The following is a 16,413-nucleotide window of genomic DNA, read 5'->3' as shown; positions in this document are numbered from 1 at the left end:
TTCTAATAATAATAATTTTAATAATAATAATTAACTAATAATAACTAATAATAATTTTTAAAGCTGATTTACAATAAAAGTTGCTCAAATTTAACACAGTTTGAGGACGTTTTTCTGATCCCCACATTATAAACATAACCAGCTCAACAGCGCCCCCCCTTGCTGCTCCGGATGATCCTGGAACTACAGTCACACAGTAACGTTTGTGTTAAAGTCGTCGCTGTTGTCGCTGATCGACAATCGGAGGTAGAGTCCTCTAATCTTTGTAAGAACCGGATCAACCATGTCTGTTATCCGCTGATGATCCGTCGACCATTTCACTAGACTCCATCCTGGCTGGAGCTACTGAACGAAACACCGACATCTTGGCCGTTTCGGCTCCAAACTGCCCCCTAAAAACATCCATCTTCCCCTCCGGAGAGGGTCATCTTTGAGGGTTTAACTCAGCGACATCATCGGGTGAGTGGTGCTCTTGGAGACAGCGATGTTTGCCTTCTTTAGAGTCAAATAAATCCCCGAAAATGATCATGTTTGTGTTTTTACCTGTGTAGTAATGGCAGAGCATCTGTCCCAGAGTGAGCTGGACTACCCATTCAAACTTCTGGAGTATTTCAATGGCTTCAGGGTCTCAAAGGTAACATGTTGGACTTCATTTTTCAGCACATTTCACTAATGTTTCACACACTGAGGAGAGCAGACCATGCATGTGGAAAGGGTTGTAGCATAAAATACAAAACCTCAAATCCAGCCATGTCTAAATTTGAGTAAAATGTACTATCTATCACTGCAGAACACATGTTCATCAGACAGGCCCAGATAGACGTCCTAATTCAATAAATAAAACACCAGAATAAGGTTTTAAGTGCTTGTAATGAGTTAAACGTGTATGCCAATATGTTAAACAATAAGGACAGTATAAATATCTAATACAACTGATAAAATACAAAAAGGGTGATTTTATTCTGTTTGCCAACAAGAATGACATTTCCATCTCCATTCGCACACATCACACAGCATGTATAGTTACTGTTATTGTCCTCAGATCTGCAGGTTTTTTCTGTATTGATTGACCGGACATCAAACTATGGGACACGAGTGCTGCATTATTACATTCAGATTTTATGCTAATTAATCCTGATGTTTGAGACATTCCTCCAAAAGCCACAATTTCTAACGCCATATTTATTCCAGACAAAAAAGTAAAGAGATTACCAATCAGATGGATTATTCATCTGATCAACGGTTATGTGTCTACAAAGTTTAACCGCAGAAATCGAATAGTTATTTGGGTACGTTATCAAGGATACAGTATGATTTAATAAGAAATGATGTTGCATCAGTCGTGAACACCATGGGTATTGTCTTCTTTTGCAATGATTGTCAAAATACAAAGTAAACAAAAACATAAAGGATAACCCTGAGGGAAAACAACAGCGAAATGAAAGAAAAGGATGTGAGATAATTATATAAAACGATAAGAAATGATATGATATGATACAAGACAGAGTATATGTTAATGTTAAAATATGATACAGTAGGATACTGTATGAAACAATATCATCCAATGCAACACAATACTATATGAAATGACACAATTCTGTATGAAACAATGCAAAATGATGTGCCTCTACAGTAAAATCAATAAATCAAATCAACAGAAACAAACAACAAACCACCTGTAAACAAAAAAGCACATACCAGTGTTGACAATGAAAAACATATACTCAAAATAATCCATTATACACATTAATAGATTTTTCAGTCTTGACTAAAGTGGTCCACTAACCAACCATTGCAGCCTCCCTGGGTTGAGAACACTCCATCTACTCCTGCAGAAGTGTTGATGTGGAAGTTTGTCCGTCCTTCCAGGTGATCTTTTCAGCCTGTGAGCTCGGAGTGTTTGACCTCCTGCTGAAGTCCACGGAGCCACTGAGCGCCGAGCATGTGGCCCACGAGCTGGACACCAGTGTGGACGGGATGGAGAGGCTCCTGGATGCACTGGTGGGCATCGAGATCCTGGAGGTGGAGAACAAGGACGGGACAGGTAAGGCAGTGATTATACTTGCTGCCATATCAGCTCCAAGAGAAAAATTAAACAAGTAAAAATCAGCAAAAACAACACCTTTTTCATACTACAGCAAAAGAAGGGATGTTCTAGACACTCATTACTGGCAATTTGTTGTTTTCAAGTATTAGCCAATGCTGGTAAACTCCTTCACATAGTCTAAATCATGCAGCCTACAGTTTTCCTGCCAATTTTGCTGGATTTATTCCTCTTTGCACCTGTCTAATGAAATCAGTGTAGGTCCTTAAAGTTTTGGTACTTTTTGATACTGTCATTCATTAAAATATCAGAGATCTTGTAAGTTTTTAACAAATTATATCAATAGTATTGAAAATTTTACCAACCTTTCATCAGTGGAGGGAAATCAGTTCTCAAACTGGAGAATTTTCTGGATTCAAGCCTGAAAATGAATTGGCCTCAGTTTTCTTTTGCTTGACTAAACATTTATCTAAGTAATTGTATCAGTTCTGGTGTTACACACTAAAACAGTTGTGTGTCAGCATGCATGACTGCTGTTGATGCAGTAATGTCCGTGTCAGGAACAGATAACACGGCAAGTTTTAAGTTGCTAAGTGTGCATATTTTTTGTTAAAACAGCTCTCTACAGCAGCAGTGACGTGGCAAACTTGTACCTAGCCAAAGGAAGCGCCAAGTCTCTTCATGACATGATCATCTACCAATCACAGACCATCTACCCGCTGTGGAACAACATGGTGGACGCTGTCAGGTCAGTGGGAAGACCACTATGAAGACAAAAGAACACTCCAAGCAGCTCAGATAAAAGGTTATTGAAAAGTAGAAGTCGATATAAAAACATTTCCAAGGCACTGAACATCCGCGGAGTTTGGTTAAATCCAACATCAAGAAAAGGGAGGAATATAGCACATGTGTAAATCTGCCTAGATCAGGCCGTCCTCACAAACTGAGTGAGCGTGCAAGAAAGAGACTAGAGAGAAAGTCCACCAAGACACCTATGACTGCTCTGAAGGAGTTACAAGCTTCAGAACTGGGATGGGAGTGACTCTGCATACAACAACTGTTGGCCAGGTTCTTTACCTAAGGCATGAAGGAGACTCCATGGTCAAGTGGAAGAAGGTTCTTTGGTCTAATGAGACCAAAATGGTGCTTTTTGGCCATCAGAGAAGATGTAATGTTTTGCACATCACCACAAACACCCCATCCCCACTGTGACGCACGTTGGTGGCAGCATCATGCTGTGGGGATGCTTCTCAGTGGCCAGCCTTGGAAGGCTTGTAAAGGTAGAGGATGAAATTAATTTGGCACAATAAAGGAAGTCCTGGAGGACTGTCTTATTCAATCTGCAAGAGAACTACAGCTTGAAAGAAGATTTTTTCCTGCAAGACAATGACTCAAGACATACAGCTAAGACGACACAGAAATGGTTATGAGACAACAAGGTGAAGGTTCTGGAGTGGCCGAGTCAAAGCCCAGACCTCACTCTAATAGAGAATTTGTGGCTTTACTTGAAAAGGGCTGTTCACACCCAGTCCCCATGTGTATATACGTCCCAGAATAACTTGATCTCCTACCACAGACCATTTTAAAGTCCATTTTTAATCAGACTAACACAATAATTCGACTTTCTCTAGCTGAGTGTAAATGTTATGACCTCATGTAGGCTCACAAGTGATGAAAGATAGCGGAGAAATTTACAAAGCAAAGCTACAATTCAAAGTAGTTTACAAGTTGAGCTTTGGACTAAGGACAATGACTAATTTACTGCAGTATAAACCAAATTATTCACATGCTGGTTTTAGTTAAAATGTGTGCATGTAGTCATTTCAACTTTAAGTTGCAGTACTGTAGTCACATGCAACAACAAATGCATTAGATTGATTTTTCTCTAGTTGTGAGAAGTAGGAGAGTTAGACTCCTAACACATGCTGATCACAGTGAAATAATAACCTCCAGAGCTGCTGTGCCTCAGAAAAATGTTTGCAGAGCTAAAACAAACCACAGAGAAAGAAACAGAGAACAAACACTTTTTCCTCAATGATTATTATTTTCATGAGTACTAACAAAAGTTTCACATGTCTACCACCCAGAGAGGGGAAGAATCAGAATGAAAAGACCTTTGGGCTCCCATCAGAGGAGGTTTTCCAGGCTATCTACAGGTTGGTGTTAATATTTGTTTATGCAGACGCTTCATTGTCAAATTACCAGACTGTAAAATGAAACTTTCATTTTTAAATGTCTTGGTGAATTGTGAATGAAACTCGACCCTCAGATCAGAGGAGGAGATGCTGAAGTTCATGGGTCTGATGAACTCCTCCTGGGTTCTGGATGGACACGACATAGTGACGGCATTTAACCTCTCCTGCTTTCAGAGCATCATTGATCTAGGAGGTAAGATGCTACTCTGTCATACAAGAAAACAAAGCTGATCTTCACTGTATGGACTAAAGTATTTGTTTGCCTGACCATTAAACCAGCAGGGACTGTAATGACACATAATAACAGCCTCCACTCTTCTTCTGAGGCTTTCCACAAGATTTTGCATTTAATTTAGCCTGGCTCACAGTCTGTTTGAGTTCATCCCAAAGAGGCTCGATGGTGTTTAGGTCAGGGCTCTGTACAGGCAAATCAAGTTCTTCTGTACTGAACTCATCAAACCATGTCTTTATAGTCCTTCTTTGTGCACTGGGGCACAGTCATGCTTTAATAGAAAAGGGCTGTCCCCAAACTGTTGCCACAAAATTGGAAGCATAGCATTGTCCAAAACATCATGGTGTGCTGAAGCATTAAGATTGGCCTCCACTTGAGATAAGGGGCTTAGCCAAAACCCTGGAAAACAGCCCCACACCACCAAACTTCACAGTTGGCGCTGTGCAGTCGGTCAGGCAATGTTTTCCCAGCATCAACCAAATTAGACTCCCCCATCTGACTGCCAAACAGAGACGTGATGTTTATCTCTCCAGGGAACATGTTTCTACGGCTCCACAGTCCAGTGTTGGTGTGCTTTACACCACTCCATCGAACACTTGGCATTGGACTCGGTGATGTGAGGCTTGCATGCAGCTGCTCAGCCATGGAAACCCATTCAATAAGGTTTCTGCTGCACAGTTTTTGTACTTACATTAACGCCAGTGGAAGTTCAGAACTCTTCGGCTATGGAACCAGCAAAGCGTTGGCAGCTTTGAAGCACCATGCGCCTTAGCAATCATTGACCTCACTCTGTGATTTTGAACAGTCTTCTGCCTCATGGCTGAGTTGCTGTTGCCCCTAAATGCTTCTACTTTCCAGCAGAATATCCAGTAGGGATGAAATTTCATAAAGTGTGTTATAGCAAAGCTTGATTTTATACACCTCTGGCAGCGGGTCTGATTGTCTGATTGGTAATCATCCTGATGTGCTTTCTAGTCAGAATTCACACAGAGGCAGGCCATGAAACCATATTTTAATAATTTTTCTACTGTGCTCATGTTATGTAACTCTTTTGACTTTGTTTAAACTTCCCTCTGTTATCTTATAAGAAAAAAGTGAACTCATGATGTTTATAAGCGAACATGATTTTGATTAATTCCCAGGTTGCACTGGTGCTCTTGCCCGTGAGATGGCGAAGGCGTATCCGTCCTCCTCAGTCGCAGTGTTTGACCTCCCGCAGGTGGTAGAGACGGCTCAGAAACATTTCTCACAGGAAAACGACACTGTTGTGTTTCAAAGTGGTGAGCCAAAAGTGTTTGATAAAAAAAGAAAGACTTTTTGATTCAGTATTTGAGTAGTCATTCAACCTTCCATATTTGTGTCATTGTTTTGTTGTAATTTTATATGATACTCCTATCTGCAGTCATCATCTATTATTGTCTGATAAGCACTTTATACCTTTGGGAACAGAGTTGAAGTTTTCTTTGGTTCTGAAGGAGCTAGGTCTTGGTGCCAAAAAGACAAGATTTCTTTTTCCATCTGGCACTTTCAAAGCAGATGTATTGTCCAGATTCCATATCTGTCATCAGGCAGATCCATGGATCCATCCATCATGCAGAGCTTGAAGCTGCAGCATTTGTTCTTGATCGACTCTTAAATAGAACAAAAACAGATAGTAGGTAACATAAGTTTTGTTTATGCAGGAGATTTCTTCAGTGGTGAAATCCCTCCAGCAGACCTTTATGTGCTTGCCAGAATCATCCACGACTGGCCTGAAGAGAAGTGTCTGACCCTCCTAAAGAAGATCTTTGACACCTGCAAACCAGGTAAGTCAGCATACATTTGTCTATTTGGTTTAATCTGATTTAATCTTTTAACAATTTTTGTAATAATGGTAATTTTTACTCACGTATGAATGAAACTCCAGGTCTAGCCTTTCTTAAGGTCACAGCTTTTAAAATCCCAGAGGTGAACTCATAGTTGCAGAGATATCCGTTCATTTCCTCAGAAATTTCTCTTCCCCTTTAGCAAGAGCCTTTACTGTTGACCTCTCGGGTAACCTCGCTTGACATCTCTTCATACATGATGTGTGTCTGTGGCTTGTATATGTGTGTATTTCAGGCTTTTGTGTGTGAAACAGAAATAGAGGAAATTGGATTTCCCCAGGAGATTAAAAACTATATTTTCTTTGTTTTTCTTCCACATACTTGAAGTTTTTGCACCGAACCAAAACTCTGTGTATTTGACTAAAAACCTGGCGGGGGGGGGGGGGGGGGAAAGGTTTTAGGGGGGTTGCAAGGCATTGTCTGCTTTGTGGCTGCCAAAATTAGATTTGCAAATACTGACAAAAAGCATGTTAAAGCAGTTATTAAGTAGTTTATAGTGAGGTTTTTGATAAGAAAAGCATGCATAGGCCTTTTTGAAGGGTTTATCAGTGAAACAATTCAAATCTATGTTGATTTTTGGCTGCAATGTGTCACTTTTTCTTCTCTCTTGGGTCCTGGGGGGGAGCTCCAGTTTTTCAGGTACATGTAGGGGGGAAAAATGGAGTGGATAGGTCTCAGTCAGGCTTACATGCTTACATCTGGACCCTTCAATTTTACTCCATTCTTCTTTGAAAAACTACTCAAGCTCTTTCAGGTTACATGGGGATTGGGTGTACAGCCCTTTTCAATTCCAGCCAAAAATTCTCTATTTGATTGAAGTTTGGGCTTTGACTCGACCACTCTAGAACATTCGCCTTGTTGACTTTAAAGCATCCCCCACAGCATGGTGCTGCCATCGCCGTGCTTCACAGTGGGGATGGGGTTTTTTTTAGTGATGTGCCAAACATAACATCTTGTCTGATGGCCAAAATGCACCATTTTGGTCTCATCAGTCCAAAGAAATTTCTTCCACTTCCATGGAGTCTTCCACATGCCTTTTGGCGAACTCTAGTCCAGATTTAATCTGAGTTTTCTTCAACAGTGGCTTTCTCTTTACCACTCTCCCATAAAACTTTGAGTGGTGAAGAACCCGGCCTACAGTTGTTGTCTGCAGAGTCTCTCCCATCTCAGCTGCTAAAGCTTGTAACTCCTTCAGAGTAGTCATAGGAGTCTTGGTGGCCTCACTGTCTAGTTTCCTGGCACGCTCACTCTGTTAGTGAGGACGGTCTGATCCAGGCATGTGCCATATTCCTTCCATTTCTTGGTGATGGATTTCAATGAAGTCTGGGGATGTTCAGTTCCTTGGATTTTTTTTTTGTATCCACCCCCTGACTCATACTTTTCAATAACCTTTTCTCTGAGTTGCTTGGAGTGTTCTTTTGCCTTCATGGTGTAATGGTAGCCATGAATTATGATTAAGCAGTGACTGTACCTTTCAGACACAGGTGTCTTTATTCTACAATCACTAGACACTAGACACATTCAGTGCACTCATGTGATCCCCATTTCACTAATCATGAGACTACTAGGAACACTTGCTTGGACCTCTGTTGAATTAGGTCAGTCACGTTAAAGGGGGTGAATATTTTTGCAGCCCCTTATTTTACATAACATATTTGTGTAATTTACTTTACTTTTTAAGGTTTTTTTTGTTTGTTTTTCAAAAAAGCCAAATTATACTGATCATGATTAATTCATAAAATCAATAAAAAGGGAAAAACATCAGAGGGAATGAATAGTTTTATTGGCACTGTATCTCCTGACTCTGACACTCTGACAAAGATATTTAGTTGGCATGGCTACATAACAGTTTTGATGTTTCAGTGAACATGTAGGTCACGAGTGTTTGGTTAAGTAAACCAAATCATCCACTGTAATCTGTGAAAGCAGAAGCAATGCTGGGCAGAAGATGGAACACGCTGTAAAAATGTTGACAGTTCTGCTTTGATATCAGAGAAAATCGATCCTGTTGGCAGAAGAAAGATATTCTCCAAAAACATCCCAGTGCTGATCTGACCAAAACTGAAGGCCTGTAACAGACTTACTCCACCTCGCTGGAATAATCTTGTTGTAGTGTAATCTCGGTTTTCTGGGAAATATTCTTTCATTGCAGGCTAAAACTCAACTTCAGCATGAACTGTATTGTCCCCGAGGAAAACTTTCAGTTGAAACCAGAAGACAGGAAACATCTTCTTTTATTTTTTGTCCTCATGCAATACGTCTGCAGTCCCCGCTCTATATTACATTGTTCTGTATGCTACATTTACATTACTGTTAAACCCATCACATTTCTTGGCTTGGTATAAAACTCAATAAAGAAAAAAACAAAAAAAAAAACCATCATGAACATTAAATATTCAGAGGTAGTCCTCCAAGTTGGCGGCCCATGTTCATGTCATATTTGCAGCTCCTTTCCAGTTGGTCATTCCCAACCCTCTCTCCTTGCTTTCGCACTCCAAATAAAGGAAAACGCCCATATATGGGCATATACGTCTCTGTGAGGTATACCATTGCAGAAAAATGAACTGGAGTGGTTTTTATGGTGTTGTAATTCTTAGATATCTTGTTCTTTTAAATGTGTAGTTACATGTTTGGTAATAAACGCTACTATACAGAGTTATTCAAGTGTATAGAGATTATATTGATGAATACATTGATGACCTTTGACCTCCAACATCTTATCATTTCATCCTCAAGTGCAAAAGTAAGTTTGTATCAAATTTGAAGTTAAAAGAATTCTTTTAAGTATTTTTGAGATATTGCACTCTCAGGTGAAGGATGAACATAAGACCCAGTGACATTGACCTTTGACCTTCAATATGTAATCAGGTCATCCTTTTTTATTTAACCTTTATTTAGTCAGGTTAGTTCCACTGAGATCAGAGATCTCTTTTTTAAGGCAGACCTGATCCTTGAGTCAGATTCCAGAGTGGACATTGGTGCAAAGTTTAAAGAAAATCCCCCACAGCATTCTTCAGATACCAAGCTCATAAGAATGACCCAGATGTACAGACGGTTGTTGTACGGACAGAAGGATGACCTGAAAACCTACTGCCTCTGGCCCTGGCCATTAACAGCACAGAGGAATACAAATCTTAGAAATAAATAAAGAGAGCTGTGCTGCTCCAGCTGCAGGTCTATCTCATTCTTTCAGTTTTGTCAACAGGACAGGCAGACATGAATGATTGAGCTTGTGCTTTTGTCTGTTTGTGAGGGTGCAGGTATGTGTCTTTTAACTGACCGCATACAATATCAGTCTCACGTTTCCTTTTCATAAGCATTTATTTATTTATTTGTACTTATTTTTATCTTTATTCTTTTTATTGTGTCTCCTCTAATGATAATTGTGATTTCCTGGACATTTATTCTACCCACACACTGCGTACACACAATGCCTGTTTTTGTATTTGCCCTTCGATAAGCATTTATTTGTTTAATTTTTCCTCTTTTTTTATAATTCTGATTATTTTTCACTTCATAAAACTTGTAGTTTATTAAATTTTTATCAGATATTTATGTTGTGACTAAGATGACTTAGGCTAGATATCAGCACCAATACCTGATAGTGGTATCTGTGCATGCATAAAACAAATAATTATAAAACTCCAGCCCTGCAACAGTTATTTTACTGTAAATCTCAGTAATAGGTCCTTGGAAGTCTGTACTACTGACTTTATTATGTGTATCTTGATGTTTTTGGGTATACTTATGCAGAGATAGATTTAGATTTTTTTTTCCTTCTTCATCTCTCGCTGTCCCTCATGTCAGTCTTGTATGTCTCTTACCTGTTTTATTATTATTACATATAAAGTCTTATCTCATCTCATCTCAGGAATAAATAAATCAAAAAAGATAAATAAACAGAGTATCGTGTGAAACAATGGCTAAGCCAGGGATCTGCAACTTTGGGTACTTGACAGCCAACATTTCTGTTATTCTCACTGCCAGAGGACAACTTTTTACAAATTACAGGATACTCTGAATTTTAAAAATATTTAAATATTTATAAATTGATGCAAGGAAAAATGCATAGTTTTCATCACAATCTATTGTAACATTTATTTTTTTAACTTATGAAAATACTAAATAAAACATGTGAAATCAGAGAATATGAGCAACATCTACCTGTCAGATTCTAGATTGTGTTGCTCACCTCTACATGTATCTGTGGAATCTAGTAGAATTTTAAAGAAAACTCCTGCATACTGTCCAACTTGAAAAAAAGATTTATTTTTTTTTTGTAATGTTTCAGTACTAGACCTTCACTATGCAAACTGTTTGTAAAAAAAAATAAAAATAAAAAATTAAAAAAAGAAGATGCACACTGCACCTTTAAGCCAGTTTAAGCTGCTTTTGAATGCACCAATGAACAAAGTTCTTAGTGGTTATTTTATTACATTTTACTTGCATGTCTACATTGTTTCTACAAATGAATTTAACAATGCACATGAGAGATTTTTACAGCAAGAAATCCAGCCAATTATATCTCTAATTTCATGTTGAAGAACTAACATAAGGACAAAACCTTTTCATGATTTTGTGTTCTTTTACTAAGTCAGTGCTTTTGGTCTCCCTTTACATCTTACGGTGGTTTTCAACAAATTTAAACCAATATAAAGTGCCAGTAAGATTTTGCTATGACTGTTCAATGTTAAAATATTTGAAATTACAGTGTTTTTTTTCATTCACTGAAAAGTGGTGATTTTAGAGAAATGACATCAGCGTTAGATGAGAAATCAAAGACAATAGCAGATTTTTCTAGTTGTCATGTCTTCATAGAATGTGATAATGTTTCATTCCTGTTTACATCTTTCTTGATATTTGGTATTAACTTGTGGGTCACATTCACTGAGTGAAGTGGAGGGTCACATGTGGCCTCTGGGTCGCCAGTTGCCCACTGCTGGCTAAGGCTATGTGAAACTGTCATGAAAACCATCATTTCATTTTTAAAAAATTATACTTTATTTTAGAGGGGGGTGGGTCTTGTGCCTCTATTCATAATGGAGGACAGTGGATAGATTCGTAAAAAGGGGTAGGAGTGTGGTGGGGAGAGACATGAAAAACGGAGCCACAAGCCAGACTTGATCTCAGGGCGCACCTTAACCATTAGGCCATAAGCCCCCCTTTTTTTCCTTTAATTTAAACCTGTCATCATCCATCAGCATCATCCTTAGACCTTAGAATTCAGCAGTTTAATGACCTGAGTAATAGATAGTTGGACTTTTATGATCTGAATCTCCTGCCTGAGGGCAGATACTCAAATTTAGAGAGGATGTGGAGGACACTTGAGGATGTCTTGAGCTCCAGCTGTTGCTCACATCTGTTAGAGAGAAGGTTAGGATAGACTTTGTCTTTTGCAAATGAGAGGGAAATATGTTTTAAACAAAGCTATTCTGGCATTCATGAGGAAAGAATTGTGACAATTCTATCATATCTGCCTGACTAGGATTAAGGCTGCACAACATGAGAGAATCTTTGATCACGGTTTCATTTTTAAATACTGCAGTGCATCATGACACGGTTAAAACAATCATGTAACTCTGAGGTCCTGTTTTGTTCATGCCATCTTATATTCAGTGTATTTTCTTTATGCATTGAGGCATTCTTTGGTAATTACTAGTTGTGCATGTTCACATAGTTATGAAAACCTGATTTACTGCACAGCACTAACTGATCAAAGAGTATCAAAAAAGGCTGATAGATCAGACCTTTTCAACCCAGAAAACACAAAGAAGGCAACTCTAGATAAAGTTTACGTTAACCACACATTACCATACCAACCATACTTGCTTTAATATTTCATCTTCAAACGCTGATATCTGATTTTGTTTCTTTAGAGATAATCTGTTCTGGGCTGCAGGAGTGAAGGCACTTCATAGGCCGGGGTGCCTTTGAAGCTTTTGTTTTTAGTGTTTTTAGTGGCATCATAACAAAGGCATATTCAATGTTAGTGAATTATTAACCACCCTCATCCACCCTGACACTGTCCTTTGTTCATCCCGGCCCACTGAAAAGCTCCCAGCTCTCATTATTTTTGTCCTCCTGACAGGCGGCGGCGTCCTGCTGGTAGAAGCCATGTTGTTTGAGAACAGAAGAGGACCTGTCATGGCTCAGATCTTCTCCCTGAACATGTTGGTGCAGGCAGAAGGTCGGGAGCGTCCGCCCTCCGAGTACACGCACATGCTCACAAAGACCGGCTTCAGCAACGTCCAGGTGTGTCGGACCGGAAAGTCCTATGACGCCATCCTGGCCACCAGATGAACTCAAACTGAAACAAGGACGGATGAGGGAAAAACCTGGAAAAGAAAGGGGAGTTGGAGTTTGAAAAAAAAAAAAAACATAAGCTTTGAGGCGGAGGCCTAAAAACTGTTGGCGGTGTCCGTTTATGTTTTGGTCGGCCCCCATAACATTTCTGGATACTATGACAAAATTGTACAGATTTTCAAGTCTCAAACTAAAAACAAGCTGCTGCTAAAAGTCATCTTTCTTTTAAGAATCCTTGCTGTTAGAACAAAATACTGTGAACACATTTCTTCATATAAGCGAGGAAATCGCTACTCCAGACAAAGTTGAAACTTTCCCTTTAATTTAAATTCAATTGAAAAGAGTAGTTTGTTTTTAAGAAACTAAATGCTGATGTAGTTTCTTGCTGGGAATAAAAAAACAGACTGGAATCACTCTTATGTATACAAGTTTGATGCAAAAATAGCAAGCAGCAATTTAGCTTAGCCTAGCATAGAGATAAAAATATGGCACAGCGTGGCTACTCAGCTTAAAAGCAGGAGTTACACAAAACTCAAGGGTTAAAAAAATACAAATTATTGATTATATAGTGAGTCCTGTGTATCTTTTTCAAGTGATTTAGTAATGTATGAATTTAAAAGAGCTCTCAAGGGAAGGACCAAATGTAGTTTCACCATCCATACACAGTGTTTTAAAGTTTAAAATTAGGGCGGTCAATCGATTTAATTCTTTAATTGCGATTAATCCCCTGATTTTTGTAGTAAGTCACGGACAATCACATTCTTTTTCAAAATGCATTTCAAAATGCCACTATTTTGCATTCAAACTGGTTTTTATGTTTGTTTAGATTTTTCTACTGTTTAAAACTGAGGGTAATTTTGGACTTCCTGTTTGGATACAGATATGCTTTTCTAGGAAGATTTAATTATTTTTACGTCAACTTAACCATGGAAAAAGGAACTTGTTATGGACTGAAAGGGAAATAAGTGAACAGGAAAAAGCTAAGTGTTTGTAAGATGACTTTAACTTGTCCACTGAAATATATTTTAATTTTTCAAAGTAAAAGGAGACAGTAAAGGTCACATATTATGCAAAATACACTTTTTCATGCTTTTCTAAAAAACATATGTGCCCCAGGCCTGTTCACAATACCCCCAAGAACCAGAACCCCCTCACATACAATTTCACAAAATTTGTCCGGAAACAAGCTGTTCTCAAATTTTCCCCTCATGATGTCACCTGGGGAGTTAGCCCTGCCCCCAGGTTCGGTTGGCCCTCCCTGCTTGGAGTAAAGCTCCACTCCCCTCTCCTGATCCTGCTTTCAGCTGCCAGCTGAGAGCAGGATCAGGAAAGCCACATCCATTTCCTGAGAGGGGCGGAGTCAGATAGCTCATTTATATTTAAAGCCACAGAGACACAAACAGCTCGTTCTGTGCAGGGTTGAAACAGAGGGGTTTTTAGATACTTTTTAATACTGGAGTGTTTTTTCGGCAACAAACTTCACAGGCATGTTTAGGGGACCTCTGAGATCAATATAAACTTGTCTTAAAGCGGTAACATATGTTACCTTTAAGGAGCAGTGATGGACTTTTTTTATTGAAAGGGACAATAAAACGTGATTAATCCGGATTAAAAATGTTTGCACTAATTGCGGACCTCAATTAGTCACAATTAATGTGAGTAATCTTGACAGCCCAATCAAACTCATACCATTCATAACCATAAGAGCCAAAAAAAAGGTTGCAAAAAGGCTAAAAACTACACATATTAGCATATAAGATTAAAAAAAAATGACATTAAGCCAACGTTTGAGCTTGACGACAAACTAAACTACAATCAGTTTAAACTAGGAATCTGCTCTGTAAGTATTCTAGAGCTCCAAAGTCTATTACTACAGTCTTACTTTCCCAGTAGACAAGGATCCACCTGCTGGTTGGGCCTAAACAAAAAAGTTTCTGTTTAATAATTTACCACAGAATGTCCTCATTAAAATTTAGCTCACAGTTTGCTTTCTCCATGCTGGCTCTAAACTGCCCCGAAAAATCCACTCAGTTTTTATGCCTCGCCAGGTATAGCTGAAATGTTTAAATATAACTTAATTTGGGATTTATCCTGTTTTTTTAATTGTACGTGCATAAATCATAGTTCATGCAGAAAATATTATAAGTTACATATTGAAGTTATTATTATTCCAGAATGGAGGTATGCATCTTATAAAACCATAATATTACTATTTCCTAAAACATCTTAGTACCTGTCTTTATGCTGAGCTCTGCTAACCTGCTGCTGGCTGTGACTTCATAATAACTGGACTGACATCAGAGAGTCCAAACCTCCAAATATGCATGAAGGCAATAAGGGCAAGTTTCTGAAAATGTGGAAATATTCATTTAACGGTTTACAGAGGAGATTCCTTCCAAAAAATCAGTACAACCTTGAATGCACTTGTATTTTTTTTAAACTGTGTCTACATTTTTTGACTGAACTCTTTGCTTTTTGAATTTTCACAAGATATTTTGTACTATTTTTACCTGAGTTTTTATTGATTAGCACGCAAAAATGGCCAAAATCTTTTCAGCACCTGCAAAATATATCTTGTCTTATCTGGATCAACCGGTCACAAACACCACTGCAAAAACTCAAATTTTACAAAACAAATGTGTGTAATTTCTAATCAGACATCTCTTTATATTCATCATTTAGCTTTTCAGCTGACAAGTCCAGATAAATGGCAAAATTCAATGATATAAAAACCGAAAACAAGTCTGGAAGTGCTCATAATAGGTAAAATTATCTCCCAATGCTGCAGGAAAAACAGCTTGTTTTATTTTGAAATGAGATGAATTTTCTCATTAGAAAGAAAATCTTGTTTCAGAGTAAACTTGGTTTGCTGCGTTGGCAGACATTTTTAATTACTGCCAAAAATTCAGGCCTTATTTTTATTTTCATATCTTGAAGGAATGTTTTTGTCTGAGTTTGTCAGTGGAATTTTTCTTGTTTCAAGCATAATAACATATTTCTGAGGAGAAATTATATCAACACAGCTGTTAAAATTTGGGTTCTGCATTGAATTTTCACAACTTTAAATACAGAGAAGAAATGCTGGATGTCAAACCTGATATCAGTCATACTTCTGTTAGATGTCTTATCAGAATACTGGACCAACATGACATGGAGATTATCTGTAAATACATTTGCACAACTGTTTAAAGAGATTCATTATTAATTTCATTCATGTGTGACTTCACAGGTGAGAAATTGTTTGAACTGAAGAAGATGTGACTTTTGTGTGTTTTGAGCCTCTTACTGTGATGCATTCAGGCTCCTCTCAGACCGCATGTACATCAGAACCTCAGTTTACCTCCATCTTTATTCTGCTGGTGTTTACATTCTAATTTTCCTTTATCTGTTAGTTGTGTTACATTCAAGTTAACTGTAGTCCTGTTTTAAAGCTCATCCTCTTACTCATGATTATTTTGTTACATTGGAGAGCATCACAGTTAAGATTAATTTCATGTTATCTCTGACTTAGTGCTGAAACTTCACACTACAAATCATACTGTTTAACTGAAAGGGACAGTAAACATTTACAGAGGAGTATTATTTCTTTGCCTGCATGTCGTTCAGTAGATGAGGTGTGAATGATACGGAAACTGTGAATCATCACATGGTACTATGAACTAGTTTTCCTATTATTCTATATTTGTAGCATGCACGATTCCCATTAAAATAAAACTTTTTTTTTTTAATTATTTGTCCTCTGTAATGTTTTCCCCAAACAACATGTGTGAAGCT

At 38.3% G+C, this 16,413-nt stretch overlaps 1 protein-coding gene across 1 annotated transcript; it reads left to right on the top strand.

Moving 5' to 3' along the window:
- The first annotated feature begins 221 nt into the window (after positions 1-221).
- asmt2 (acetylserotonin O-methyltransferase 2) lies at positions 222-14,027 on the top strand. Its single transcript, XM_041812988.1, has 9 exons — positions 222-459; positions 552-634; positions 1,870-2,044; positions 2,663-2,792; positions 4,132-4,200; positions 4,314-4,432; positions 5,614-5,751; positions 6,154-6,276; positions 12,425-14,027. Exons 2-9 carry the CDS (start codon positions 554-556, stop codon positions 12,634-12,636), a joined length of 1,047 nt encoding a protein of 348 aa, XP_041668922.1. The 5' UTR covers positions 222-459; positions 552-553; the 3' UTR covers positions 12,637-14,027.
- The last annotated feature ends 2,386 nt before the right edge of the window (positions 14,028-16,413 follow it).

The sequence above is a fragment of the Cheilinus undulatus genome, linkage group 18, assembly GCF_018320785.1.
Source record: "Cheilinus undulatus linkage group 18, ASM1832078v1, whole genome shotgun sequence".
Lineage (NCBI taxonomy): Eukaryota > Metazoa > Chordata > Actinopteri > Labriformes > Labridae > Cheilinus > Cheilinus undulatus.
This window is presented reverse-complemented; position numbering and strand designations above follow the sequence as displayed.

Coding starts and splice junctions, on each gene's coding strand:
- asmt2 (XM_041812988.1), top strand. CDS start 554: ATGGCAGAGCATCTGTCCCAGAGTGAGCTGGACTACCCATTCAAACTT. Junction 2,045..2,662: donor GGAGAACAAGGACGGGACAG/GTAAGGCAGTGA, acceptor TTGTTAAAACAG/CTCTCTACAGCAGCAGTGAC. Junction 5,752..6,153: donor CACTGTTGTGTTTCAAAGTG/GTGAGCCAAAAG, acceptor TTGTTTATGCAG/GAGATTTCTTCAGTGGTGAA.